Source organism: Lepidochelys kempii, chromosome 14 (genome assembly GCF_965140265.1).
Source record: "Lepidochelys kempii isolate rLepKem1 chromosome 14, rLepKem1.hap2, whole genome shotgun sequence".
Classification (NCBI taxonomy): domain Eukaryota; kingdom Metazoa; phylum Chordata; order Testudines; family Cheloniidae; genus Lepidochelys; species Lepidochelys kempii.
Window position 1 is genome coordinate 39422147 of NC_133269.1, and position 12813 is coordinate 39434959.

Below are 12813 nucleotides of genomic sequence, written 5' to 3' on the forward strand. Positions count from 1 at the left end.
CAGGCCCCTAGTGCGAGCTCTCCTCACACCGGCTGCCCTCGGCCATTGGGCCCCAGCCCTCACCTGGGGGACAGGAGCTTGGTCTCCCTGCAGTCCCTGGTCTCTCTGCCAGGACGGACAAACAGGGAGAAAATGGGAGCAGGCCTTGCTGGGCGTGGTTGTGTGACAGGGTCACCTGCCCCCTAGGGCCCAGGCTGAGATCCCAGCACATTCCACAGGCCCCTGAGCCGCCAGCAGATGGACTCTCAGCCTCGGTCCCTGTGGTGGTGGGGGAGGCTCTGGGTCATTGCCCCGGGGGAGCTGCTGCGGGAGGGAGGAGATTTAGCTCCTCACAGACAATTTTAACAGTTCTAAAGCTTCAACTTTTTGAATCTCAGAGTCTACTGTCATTAAATAGTTCTGGTCTGACCAAAATATTGTCTGATTCCTTAACCGCCCCCCGCCCCCTAATTTCTCACAACCATGACAATTTTATTTCGAATGAAAGGCTTAAATCCCAGATTGTTGTGCAACGGTGAAAGTTTTAATCAATAAATGCAAAAATTGCTTAAAATAAACATTATCTGTCACAATTATATAGTATAAAAAAACTCTGCCAAGCCTGATTATCTCGCCTTAGACACACAGCTCCTGCTCCTCCTGGGTCCTAACAGCAGGGGTCATTTTCAGGCAAGGAAACACCCCCTTGCTGCTGCAGGCGGGGCATAGTGTGAACTCAGGAAATGGAAACAAAGCCTGTCCCACTGCCCGGAGGGAGCCATGGCTGCAGAGAGCCCCTTGGAAAGTCTCCAGGAGGAAGCGACATGTCCCGTCTGTCTGGAGTATTTCACACACCCTGTCACTCTGGAGTGTGGGCACAATTTCTGCCAAGCCTGCATCGCCCAGTGCTGGGAGGGACCCGACACAGCCGCCTCCTGCCCTCAGTGCAGAGAAACTGTGCAACAGAGAAACCTCAGGCCCAATGTGCTGCTGGGAGACATGGTAGAAATCGCCAAGCGGCTGAGTTTCCAGGCAGCGAAGGGAGCAGGAGGGGGCGGGGTGTGTGGGGAACACCAGGAGGCTCTGAAACTGTTCTGTGAAGAGGATCAAACCCCCATCTGTGTGGTGTGCGACAGATCCCGGGCTCACCGCGCGCACATGGTGGTTCCCATAGCGGAGGCTGCCCAGGAGTACAAGGTAGGGAATTGCTGTCAGATTTTAGAGGAGCAGCCGTGTTAGTCTGTATTTGCAAAAAGAAAAGGAGGTCTTGTGGCACCTTAGAGACTAACCAATTTATTTGAGCCTAAGCTTTCGTGAGCTACAGCTCACTTCATTCAATGGGTTAACTTTTGGGTTTTAATTACAGGCTAATTTCACTGAGAGTTACCTGTCACAGGTGTGACTCACCATCCAACTTTGTAAAGTCTTCATTGTATGGGGAGATGCGATCACAACATTCAGAGGGGTAGCCGTGTTCTGTATCCACAGAAACAAAGAGGAATTGCAATGGGTTTTTCACCTTCAGTCCATTTGAAGCCCCTCTGAAGAAGTGGGTCTTTACCCACAAAAGCTTATGCCCAAATAAATGTATTCGTCTTTAAGGTGCCACTGGACTCCTTGGTTTTTTTTGATAACAAAATTAATGATCTGGCAGTGTGGAAACAGAGTCAAAATATCAAGTCTTTAAAGCAGGATCTACCCTACCCCTTCCCTGAGGCCCTGCCCCTTCCCCCCAATGCCCCGTTCACTCCATACCCCCCTCTCTCCATTGCTCGCTCTCCCCCACTCTCACTCACTTTTACCAGTTTGGGGCAGGGGGTTGGGTTTGGGGTGCAGGCTCTGGGCTGAGGCCAAGGGGTTTGCAGTGTGGGAGGAGGGATCTGGGCTAAGCCTGGGGCAGGGGGTTGGGATGCATGGTGGGGTGAGGGTGCAAGCTCTGGGAGGGAGTTTGGGTGTAGGGGGGGCTCCGGGCTGGGGCAGAGTGTTGGGGTGCAGAAAATGGTACAGGGTGCTGACTCTGGGAGGAGGGTCAGGGCTGGGGCAGGGGGTATGGGGTGCAGAAGGGGGTGCTGCGTGCAGACGGGTGGCAATGACTTACCTCGGGCGGCTCCCGGTAAGCAGTGCACTGGGGCTAAGGCAGGCTTCCAGCCTGCCCCAGCCCTACGCCACTCCTGGAAGGGGCAAATGTGCCCCTGTGGCCCCTGGGGGGGGCATAAAATCATAGAATTATAGAATATTAGGGTTGGAAGAGACCTCAGGAGTCGTCTAGTCCAACCCCCTGCTTAAAGCAGGACCAATCCCCAACTAAATCATCCCAGTCAGGGCTTTGTCAAGCCGGGCCTTAAAAACCTCTAAGGAAGGGGAATCCACCACCTCCCTAGGTAACCCCTTCCAGCGCTTCACCACCCTCCTGGTGAAAAAGTTTTTCCTAATATCCAACCTAAACCTCCCCCACTGCAACTTGAGACCATTACTCCTTGTTCTGTCATCTGCCACCGCTGAGAATAGCTGAGCTCCATCCTCTTTGGAACCCCCCCCATCAGGTAGTTGAAAGCAGCTATCAAATCCCTCCTCACTCTTCTCTTCTGCAGATTAAATAAGCCCAGTTCCCTCAGCTTCTCCTCGTAAGTCATGTGCCCCAGCCCCCTAATCATTTTGGTTCCCCTCCACTGGACTCTCTCCAATTTGTTCTCATCCATTTTGTAAAAGCGGCAAAGAGTCCTGTGGCACCTTATAGACTAACAGACGCATTGGAGCATAAGCTTTGGTGGGTGAATACCCACTTCATTGGATGTATGTAGTGGAAATTTTCCAGAGGCTTATTCCAGAGGTTTATACCTGGCTCTGGAAATTTCTCCTACATGCATCCGACGAGGTGGGTATTCACCCACCAAAGCGTATGCTCCAATACGTCTGCTAGTCTATAAGGTGCCACAGGACTCTTTGCCACTATTACAGATCCAGACTAACACGGCGACCCCTCTGATACTTGATCCTTTCTGTAGTGGGGGGACCAAAACTGGTTGCAATACACCAGGTGTGGCCTAACCAGTACCGAATAGAGGGGAATAATCACATCCCTTGATGTGCTGGCCATGCTCCTACTAATGCAGCCCAATATGCCGTTGGCCTTCTTGGCAACAAGGGCACACTGCTGACTCATATCCAGCTTCTCATCCACTGTAATCCTCAGGTCCTTTTCTGCAGAACTACTGCTTAGCCCAGGGATCACAAACTCAAATCACCAGGACGGCCACATGAGGACTAGTACATTGGCCCGAGGGCCACATCACTGACACCCTCCCCCCGGTGCCCCCAACCCTGCCCCCACTCCACCCCTTCCATAAGGCTCCACCCCGACTCCACCTCTTCCCACCCCTTCCTCGCCCTCATTCCAACCCCTTCCCCAAATCCCTACCTCTGCTCCGCCTCTTCTCTGCCTCCTCCCCTGAGCGGGCGGCTCCCCGCTCCTCCCCTCTCTCTCCTGGAAAACGTTAAGCACCACCAAACACCCACTTCCAACCACCTCTCAAGTATCCAGATGAAACCTCCCAAATCCTTTCTGTTTCCTCAGGAAAGAATCCAGGCCCATTTGAAGACTCTGAGGGAAGAGAGAGAAAAGCTCCTGGGATTGAAAGCGACTAGAGAGGGGAATAGCCGGGAGTATCTGGTAAGGTGCCTGTTGTTATTAACCGGCAGGGACTGGCTGTGGGAGGTCTGTTTGGAGGCAGACTCCTGTGTAGCCTTGGTGAACATGAGCTTGTGTGTGTTTCTCCTTGATCATGGATTGCTGGGTTAGATTCACGTGTAGACAAGCCCTAAGCTTCCATTGCAGTTGATGAGTTAATGTCTAGCCCTTGTGGCTCTCCCAGAAATCCTCCCCAAGTGAACTGAATGTCCCTGTGAGGTGCTGTCCACTATGTCTGGTCATTTTGTGCATTTTTTAAATGTTTGTTTCTTTTAACTCCCCTGGCGTCTCTGTCAGTGTAGTGCTGAGTCCTGCCTCCTGCTGCTCTGGATCTGAATTTCCAGAGACCATAAATAACAGAATAAGCTGACCATGACAAGCATGGAAACATCCCTTTCAGAGGAATACCGGGGCCAAAGGGGAAGGTGTGAGAGAATCCCCTGCCTAGTACCCACAGAGTAGAGTCAAACGTCAGAAATCTTAGGATTTTCAAAGCAATTCAGCCTCCTGCACACTCAGCTCTCCATGAAAGGACCCCGGGCTCCATCCATGTCCCTGACCATCCCTTGCCCTATTTTCATACAGAAACAAACACAAACCAAGAGGCAGAAGATTGTGTCTGAATTTCAGCAACTGCGGCAGTTCCTGGGGGAACAAGAGCAACTCCTGCGGGCCCAGCTGGAGAAGCTGGAGGAGGAGATTGTGAGGATCCAGAAAGAAAATGTCAGTAAACTCTCCAAACAGATTTCCCGTCTCAGCGAGCTGATCAGTGAGATGGAGGGGAAGTGTCAGAAGCCAGCGAGTGAATTCCTGCAGGTCAGACTGAACGAGAAACAGAGGCGGGTGCTCCAGGGCAGCCAGCTCCCCCACTCAGTGCTGCCCACCAGCAGCCCCGCTGATCAACTCTTCCCCCTCCCTCCAGCACCTCCCGCCTGCCGCGATTTGTGTGCAGCAGAGGTTGGGAGGGAGGGGGAAGAGCGAGGAGGGAGTGTGCTCACGGGAGGAGACAGGGTGGAGTGGGAGCGGGAAGATTTGGGTTGGGAGGTGGCATTGTGGGAAGGTTTGGAGTGGGGGTGGGGCATGGGATTGAGCACCTCCAGGGACAATTGGAAACTGGCACTTGTCATTAGAAACATGCCAGATCCCCACACAGGGAAGGGAGGGCTCCTAAATCACAAGCAAGTGGAGTCCAGCAGTTGGAGACCATGGTGTTATTCGGCGCGTGCATTGCTGACATGTGACTAACTATTATTCTTTGCAGAGTCAAAGACACAGAGATATCAGAGATGGAAAAGCCCCATTAGCTCAGAGAATCCATGACCCTGGGCCAGGGCAGGGCCTCTCTTCCTCATACTTCCTAAATCCCTTCCCTAGAATCCCCTGTGTGTGTGTGCCAGAGGGGACTGAAATTCTTTTGTCTCTCTCTCTCTTCTAGGATATTAGAAGCACCTTGAGCAGGTAAGTGGCTCTCTCACACTCCCCCTCATACTCCACAGTGCGGGCAAAGAGCTTGGTGGTAATGTTAGCACCACATCTCCCCAGAGCTCTACTGCAAAATGTGTGGGGAATGTCACATGTTGGATACAAATCTCGCTGATCAACTTCATCCTGAGGTTCCCACCCTTGTACAGAAGACTCTGGAATTCTCCATTCACTGGGAAAGACTGACCTCAAGTATTTCCTAGAGATGTCACCTCCCGGAGGGACTGTCTGCCTCAGCATTGTGGGGATGGAATATGGGCCTGTCACTGCTGGGGCACCGGTCACTATTCAGTCCAGGGCAGCCGTGGTCAAGAGTCTTTCCCACCTGAGGACTGTTTGGAGACCTGTGTGGAATGAGCTGGGGAGGGGGAGTTGGTGTCTCAGTCTAGTTCCTAGAGGGCAGATTTCTACAGCACTTCACCTGGGAACCTCCTGTGCCTCAGAGCATGGAGGCCAAGGAGTGAGTTGCCCATGGAAACTCAATTTCCCTTTTGTCCCCAGAGCTGGTCTCTCCAGACCAGAGTAGAAGAGTATTAATGAGCCCTTTGAAGGGAAGGTTGTACGGCCATGGGCAGTGTTGCACCCTGCTCTGAGGCTGGGAGAAGTCGAGGAATTCTATCTCCAGGCTGTTAGAGCAGCGACTCACTAGCAAAAACATATAATCCGTCACACAATAAAATATAATCACGTGAAATTGTTTCTCTCCAGGTGTGAGAAGGGGCAGTTCCAACAGCCAGAGGAGATTTCTCCTGAACTGGAAGAGGGAGTCAGCGATTTCTCCTGGAAAATGATTGTGCTATCGGAGACTCTGGGGAAGTTCAAAGGTACCTAGAAGGGATCTAGGAGGGGAAACTGGGATGAGCCTCTGAGACTGAGGGAGGTGGCCAATTGGTTCACATTTAGATGGTGCTTCTGTTTAATTGTTGGGTGAGAATGTCACGCACTTGGGGTCCAAGTCACTCAGGTTGATTAATTCAAACCTTTATTTCTACCAAAAATATGTCTTGCCATGACAATTCCTGTTCCAGTCAACCTTCCCCCACCTCAATTTCCACATTTATAAAATGGTTTTATTATTATTCCTATTCCTGCCTAAGGAGGACAAGGCCCCGGCGTGCTGCTCTCCGTAGAGACGCTGAGTAAACAGCCCCAACAGCTCACAGTTAGAGTCAGGATTTAGGAAACTCTCAACATCTCATTAGTGTCAAAGGGAGCAAAGTGGGTAAAGTTACTTTTATGCCAAAGTTTTGCAGTCTCTAGGTTTAGGTTATGACAAAAGGCAGCAAGTGAATGAGACAAACCAACTGGAGTTTGAAGGGTGGGAGGGGAAAAGCAAATGTCACTGACAGATTATCCTGGGATGGTTGTGAGGCTGCAAGGATGTTGGTTCCATTGCTGGGAGATGCCTGAATGAGAAAGGAAAGAGACGGTTTCAGACCTTTTCATATTAAATATCTCAGTGTTTCTCTGTCATAATTAAGACAGTTCTACGAGTTGAGAGTGGGAATGCTGTTATAAACATGAAAGCCTGAAATCTCACCTCCTTTCTCCTTCCCCCCTCCAGACACTTTGCCATCTGCACTAGAGATGAAAAGAGGAGGATCCCTAGGAACATTCAGAGAGGGTGAGTTTGCAGCTGGAGATTGTCTTTGAATTATCCGAAAACGTCTTCATGAGATTGCAGCTAAAGTTACCAACCAAACCAATGCCGCCCACGACACACACAGCCCTAAAAACAACACACTGAGCAGTGAGGAGCTCCCACGCTGAAGTCACACAAACACTCCTGACACCAACCTGAGTGCTGAGTTTCTGCCCATGCTTATGAATAGAAACACTCTCCCTGAGCAGCACCCGAACACAGCTCTCTGCCCTGAGGGCTGAAACATCCCTCTGCTTCACCCCAGTGCAGGGGGTCTCCCCCCTTGTGCTTCTCCAACATCCTGCCTTTCCCCTGGGCAGGGCTGGGCTCTCCCATTAGAGCTGCTTCCTGGATTGGGTAGATGCTCTCCCTGTGATTCTGGCAGCTCCTCCCTTCTCTCTAGGCTGGGGATGGGGCTCCTCCACCCAATGCCATTTCCTACTCTCTTTTCTTAATTGGCTCTTCCTACTCTGGCTGGCGAGTGGAGGCTGCATTTAGGGGATGGACCTTCCCTCTGGGGTTCAAAGCTGGTACCTGCCTCCTCTGCTCCCTCCTCACTAAAATCTTCCTTGCTGTGTCTCTGATGCTGGGAATGGAGCAACCCCAGGAGAGGGAGCAGGGAGCTGAAGCCTCAGCAAGCAAATGAAAAACCAATGAAGTGGCTCCACTTACACAGATTGAGGAGCTTCAGTGACATCTCTGCTCAGTCTCAGGTGCCCAGGACAGAGGCAGCTCCCTGGGATCCAGGCTTGTCCCAGCCAGATCAGGGCTGCTGGGGAGAGTGAGAAATGGCCCCAGCCTCCCCCCGGGCTGAGCTCTGCCACTCACGCTCTGATTCTCTCTCTCCCCAGAGAATGTGACTCTGGATCCAGACACGGCTCATCCCCACCTCATCCTGACTGAGGACTGGAAAAGTGTGAGACGGGGAGACACACGGCAGCATCTGCCCAACACCCCTGAGAGATTTGACACTAAGCCCTGTGTGCTGGGCTGTGAGGGATTCACCTCAGGGAGACATTGCTGGGAGGTGGAGGTGGTGGGTGGGGGAGGTTGGGCTGTGGGGGTGGCCAGAGAGTCTGTGAGGAGGAAGGGATGGATCAGCTGTAGCCCTGACGGGGGGATCTGGGCTGTTGGGTGGTTGGGGGATCAGTTCTGGGCTCTCACCTCCCCTGAGACCCCCCTGCCCCGGCGTCGATTCCCCAGCAGGATCCGGGTTTGTCTGGACTGTGACCGGGGGCAGGTGACATTTATCGATGCTGGAGATGAGGCCCCGATCTTCACTTTCCCGCCGGGCTCCGTCCCTGGGGGGAGAATCCGCCCCTGGCTCTGGGTGTGGCTGGGATCCCAGCTCAGACTGTGTCCCTGAGGGAGGGCGGGGGGTGTAATCCCACTGCAGCACCAGAAATCAGCCTTTCTAGTGTCACACACGCCAGTCTTTGTGACCTTGGAGGACTCCTGTCTACCCAGCCCCTTGCTTCTCATATCTATGACCTGTGGAAGCCCCCCCTTCCCTACAGCCCCAGGGATGGGAGGGGGAGAGGGGAAGAACCCCTGGGGCTGCAGGCGGAGTGAGTGGCAGAGGCGGGGGCTGGGCAGGGGGCAGAACTAACAGCCGGGCTGGGGACAGGCAGAGGTGGGGGCTGGGCAGGGACCCAGCATGAATCAATCAGGGGTTGGGGGGCTGGGGAGAAGCAGCAGCAGGGAGCAGTTTGTGCAGATCTGTGGGATTGGATCTCATGGGGTCTCCCAGAGAGAACTCCTGCCGCAGGGGCCCAAGTCACCTTTCCCCTGTAACTACAGGACAGCTGGTAACCCTGTAATTGTCACACTCAGGTGGGAGGGGGAGATGGGTAGGGGTGCAGATTGACCAAAAAACCCATTATATAACCTTAAAACAATCATCATTGTGTCAATCTTATGATTTTTTTTAAAACCTCCTGAGGTTGGCAGCACTGGGGGAGGCAGGGACAAGGCGGGTTGAACCAGAGGGAATTAGAAGAAGCAAGAAGAAAAATGTGAATGAAAATAAACGAAGAATAAAGGGAGAGTCTATGAGAAATGGTGGAAAACGGAAATGAGAAGAGTGACAGTAAAAAATCCCTGACGGGGAACCAGCCGGGGCAGCAAGAGGGGAAGGGATAAAATCAGGGGAAAGAAGGGAGCAGCCATGGGGGATGATCTGTGACAGGGAGGGGAGGAGAGTGGGAGAGTTACAGGGGTGGGAAGTGAGGACTAGAAAAATGATGAGTAGAAAAGTACAGTGTGGAAGAAAAGGGAGAAGGAACGGGAATGTGAGAGGGATGGAGAGACTTATTACAAGTTACTGAAAGTGAGACTGTAACTCATTAATTCCCGGGCAACTGTATGGTTGTTGTGCCATTAAGAAAACTGTGCTCGGTAGCTGGGGATCTCCTTGCCGTGCTATGGTTCTTAAGGCTCCTTCTCAGCTGTCAGGCTGGGACAAGGGTGGTCGTGAGAAAGTTGGCAACCCTAATTCTGTAAATAAAACATTACAAACAGTTCTTCTTGTTTGTTCCACTGTACTGTCCCAGCTGCAGCTACCGAGGGCAGCATCATGGGATTTGCTTCCAGACTTGGTTTTGTCCCCCCAACCCCCACAGGGAATATTGTGCCTGTAGGAGGAGAGTTTGGGGTTTATGGGATGTGTCACTAACCAGCCTGTGCTCTGTCTCTGTCCTGTGCACACCCGTGTCAATCAGGAATTGCTCAGCTGTGCTCTGCGGAGAGGTGACTGGTTGCACAGGGGACAATCCATGAAGGGACTTGGTGTTGCAATGCTGAGCGTCACAGGGCCTAGTTTGTAGGCAACTAGAAAATCACATTCTGCAGAGCTGAGGTGGGCCCTGAACTCCCTAGACAATGCGTTGGCATCACAGACACCGTACAGTGCGATTCACAAAAGCCAGCTCGGTGTGTGGCGGGGAGCCACCTGAGCTAGCCCATGGGAGAGGCGACAAGGGGGGAGGGGTGTCCTAAGCCCTGCCCCCTCTCACCGACAGGTGCCTAAATTGGGGCTGCAGGGGGGCGTCGGTCTCTGCTCAGCCACCCACAGATGGGAACCCAGCGCCTGACGGTCACTGGCTCAGGCTCCTACAGCGTTTCTTGCTGGAATGAGGTGGGCACCTGCCTCGCTCCACACACAATGTGAGGGGCGGGGGGAAGGGGAATGTGGTTTTGGTGATGTCACCCGGCTTGTAACGTTCACCCCCGTGGTGAGAGCACTCGGCTGGCACGTGGGAGACCCAGGTTCAGTTCTCTACCTAGAGCAGGGGGTTTTCAAGGTATGGGTCACGGCTGGTCAGGGGAAGGGGAACGACGAACTGCGGCCACTTGGTGCTGCGAACGGTGGTGCCTGCGGACGCTCAGTTAAAGGAAGCATCTTTCCAGCGGCTTTCCCTGACCAGCCATGACCCAGACTTTGAAAACCCCTGGGTCTAGAGTAGCTGAGGAATGTGAGGACCAACCTCAGGGCAGTTACAAAGCAGGGCACAAACCCCCCACTGGTTGTCTGTTCTGTATTTAGATTTCACTCGCCAGGTATCGAGTGTGATCCCCTCCAGCACTAAAACAGTCTTAACACGGGTGGTGGGTGAAGCTTCCCCTGGGGGAGGCTAGTTCCCTGTCCCACCTCTGGCACCCACATGCCACTCCAGGCCACCATCCTGCCCCCGTGAGGGTGGGGGTTGAGAAGGGATGCAGCGAGGTAGGGCGGGATCGCGAAGGGAAAGAGGGGTGAGGAGGGATGCGGCAACTGGTGGGCGGGTCGCCCAGGGATGAGGGTGTGAGGAGGGATGTGACAAGCAGGTGGGGGGGGGGGAGGTGTCTCGTGGGGAGAGGGTGGGGGAGGGGCTGGACATGGCAGGTGGGGTGTTAAAAGTCACCAGCTGCTCTATCCTAGCTTCAGAAATGGTGGAAGATGTAGAAGGGGAGGTAGTCTCTCCCCAGCCCAGGAAGACCCCTTCCCAACCCAAGGCAAAGGGAGCAGGAGGTGTCAGCCCTGGAGGGAGAGACTCTCCCTAATATAGAAACCGGGAGAAGCATCCAGGAAAGAGCCCCCTTCAGCCGAAGGGAAAGGGATGTGACAGCCCTGAGTGGGAGTCCTCTCCATTCATGTCTCTGCATTCAATATGATATGTAGAAATATTCGCCAGAACTAACATGGTCAGAGATAAGAGTGTTTGGATGCTAGGCAGTGAGAAGGTTTCTGTTTCCCGGAGCATGTGTCCCAGAAATTGTTAGGTGCCACTGGACTGCTGTAAGGGGAATCCTAGAATCTGACCCCCAGGATCCCCAAATAATTCAAGCTTCTGGGACTGGAAGAGGAATAGCTCCCTCTCCTGGAATCCACTACCTTATTCCTTGGTGCAGAGCTGACTCTCCAGACAGCCACATGCTTAAACACACATCTCCCAGAACTCCGCACCAAGGTGAGAGCCTACGGGTTTCAGCTGAACTCTCTCTCTGGAGGCAGGCAGTAGTTGTGAAGCTTTTCACACACAGAGAGACTCTTTGCACATGTCCAACACACTATTGCTCTTTCACTTAACCAGATAAAGCAAAAGAGAGTTCAGATCACATAGCACAAAACAACCAACCTAACTGCAGTGTCCCTCATTACCTCATTACCAGTTTGCCTTACACAATGCTCAAATAAATTGGTTAGTCTCTAAGGTGCCACAAGTACTCCTTTTCTTTTTGGGAATAAAGACTAACACGGCTGCTACTCTGAAACCTAACATTGTATCCAGTTGCTCATGAAGTATCCAGCGGCTTCCCCAGCAGCATCTCTGCCCAGCTCGCCTTTCCCATCGCAGTTGCAGCCCCTGTTCTGGATCCAGAAGGCCACTCCCCAGATTCCCTCTTGATCCTGATCTCAGATCCACTCTGCCACAAACGAGTCCTGACTGCAGGGCCCGGCCACAGGAAACAGCCGCAGAATGAAGGCGCGTGACTGATAGCTATGGATCTCCAGCCATGCATTCCCCAGCAAAACAAAAAGCAGTGCCAGCCTTCCCCTGAAAGAAAATAATTTCAGCTCACACCATCCAGCTGCAAGATAATAGGAATCCCTCAGTGTAATGCATTAAATAGCTGCAACATTGTATCCAGCTGTAGGGCAGCCCCTGTAACCAGGCACATCCATGGCAAGCGCTCCTTTCTCACCACAGCTGGATTTCCATTTCTGGTCCCAGGTGGCTGCTCCCCAGACTCTCCCAGGCCCCCTGTGTCTGTCCCCAGATCCCCTCCTGCAGCCAGACTGGACAAGTGGCCTGAGAGCCTTGGAGATAGGAGATCTCTGGTTATCCCATCCCCTGTACAGCGCAGGAGCCCCAGTGTCAGCTCCTCTCACACCCGCTGCCATCTGCAGGGAGCCAGGAGTCCCCGAGAGCTGGGGAGACTGTGCAGGGAAACAGAAGCAGTAGCCACCAGGCTAAGAACCGGTGTAACAGCTGCTCTCTTGGCCAGCACTCCCAGCACTGAACCAGGGACCCCTAGAGCTAAAAGCACAGGCTGCCGCAGCTTATGCTAAATATTCAACCCTTTATAACTGTAACAGCTCCACACACAAACACACACACATCAGTGGGTTCCCCAGGCACCAGAGAGACATGGGTCTGAAAGAGCCTAATGGCCAGGTAGGGAACAGGCAGTAGGAGTCAGCAGCTGTGATTCTCTCCCTCCTTGCCAGGCTGCTCCATCAGATCCTTATGTCAGGCAGTGAAACCCCCAGTCGCTTGTTACCCCTTTTTGACCTAAGTGACTAGTCCAGAGTTTGGGGCCTGGCAGATGTTCTGGACAAGTTCGTGTCAATTTGGACTCATCACACTTCATTCAAAGGCTCTTTACAGTCCACAGAAAAGAAATCATGAGCCCACACCCAGAAAGGAAACGCCGAATGATATTCCATCAGCCCATGTCTGAGCAGGGAATGAAACTAAACTCCTCTCTTGTCTCTGTAGTGGGACTGCTGGCCCCCTACTAACACTCAGAGGGGGTGTTC

At 53.0% G+C, this 12813-nt stretch overlaps 1 protein-coding gene across 1 annotated transcript; it reads left to right on the forward strand.

Moving 5' to 3' along the window:
* Positions 1-710: 710 nt before the first annotated feature.
* Positions 711-9313, forward strand: LOC140898065 (zinc finger protein RFP-like). Its single transcript, XM_073311523.1, has 7 exons — positions 711-1176; positions 3554-3649; positions 4253-4483; positions 5103-5125; positions 5858-5973; positions 6714-6773; positions 7643-9313. Exons 1-7 carry the CDS (start codon positions 760-762, stop codon positions 8155-8157), a joined length of 1458 nt encoding a protein of 485 aa, XP_073167624.1. The 5' UTR covers positions 711-759; the 3' UTR covers positions 8158-9313.
* Positions 9314-12813: the final 3500 nt, after the last annotated feature.

Coding starts and splice junctions, on each gene's coding strand:
- LOC140898065 (XM_073311523.1), top strand. CDS start 760: ATGGCTGCAGAGAGCCCCTTGGAAAGTCTCCAGGAGGAAGCGACATGT. Junction 5,126..5,857: donor ATTAGAAGCACCTTGAGCAG/GTAAGTGGCTCT, acceptor GTTTCTCTCCAG/GTGTGAGAAGGGGCAGTTCC. Junction 5,974..6,713: donor GACTCTGGGGAAGTTCAAAG/GTACCTAGAAGG, acceptor TCCCCCCTCCAG/ACACTTTGCCATCTGCACTA.